At 69.6% G+C, this 799-nt stretch overlaps 1 protein-coding gene across 1 annotated transcript in view; it reads left to right on the top strand.

Annotated features, from left to right (window-relative positions):
- Window positions 1-793, top strand: part of BACE1 (beta-secretase 1) — a 5,017-nt gene extending 4,224 nt beyond the window's left edge. Inside the window, exon 7 of the mRNA XM_035892483.1 lies at window positions 108-793. Coding sequence (XP_035748376.1) covers window positions 108-349 — 242 coding nt within the window. The 3' untranslated portion in view covers window positions 350-793. The remainder of the gene's footprint in view (window positions 1-107) is intronic.
- Window positions 794-799: the final 6 nt, after the last annotated feature.

Raw genomic sequence — 799 nt, forward strand, 5'->3', positions numbered from 1 at the left:
CGGCGCCTCCCGGGGTGAGGGCTGGGCCCGCAGGGAGGGAGAGGCGGGGGGACGTGGACGCGCAGTGGTAGCGCGGTGGCCAGACCCCTGCCTTCTCCCACCCACAGTGCACGACGAGTTCCGGACGGCCGCAGTGGAGGGACCCTACCTGCACTCCAACATGGAGGACTGCGGCTACAACATCCCGCAGACGGACGAGTCCACCCTGATGACCATCGCCTACGTCATGGCAGCCATCTGCGCCCTCTTCATGCTGCCCCTCTGCCTCATGGTGTTCCAGTGGCGTTGCTTCCACTGCCTGCGGCGGGACCACGACGACTTCGCCGACGACATATCCTTGCTGAAGTGACAGCGGAGCGTGGGGGCAGCCCCGGGGGCCGCAGGTGAGGCAGCAGGGCAGGGAGAGGTAGGGCCTTTCTCCAGGGGCAGGAGCGTGGAGGCAGGGCAGCAGCGTGGGGAGCTCAGACCCTCAGCCCAGGCTCTCCTGGCCCTGGGGGACTCGGTGCCCATCGGGGCCAGCGGGCTGGGAGCAGCCATGGGAGCCCCAGGCCTGGGCTGCCTTCGTCTGGGACCTACAGAAAGAGCGTGGCAGCTGGGGAGGGGGGTGAGAGGGCAGCAGCCCTGTCCTGGGGGCTGGGGGCATCTCCTCTGCTCCGGCACCAGGATGGGGCAGGCTGTCCCAAGCTCTCCTGCCCAGCCCTGCCAAGCTTGATGGAGTCACGCTGACGAGCTGGCCCCTGCCTGTCCCCTGCCTCCCTCCATCCCTGGGCAGCCACCGGCCCAGGCTCTCCGCGCAGGG

This window comes from Egretta garzetta, unplaced genomic scaffold, assembly GCF_000687185.1.
Source record: "Egretta garzetta isolate BGI_Z169 unplaced genomic scaffold, ASM68718v1 scaffold134, whole genome shotgun sequence".
Classification (NCBI taxonomy): domain Eukaryota; kingdom Metazoa; phylum Chordata; class Aves; order Pelecaniformes; family Ardeidae; genus Egretta; species Egretta garzetta.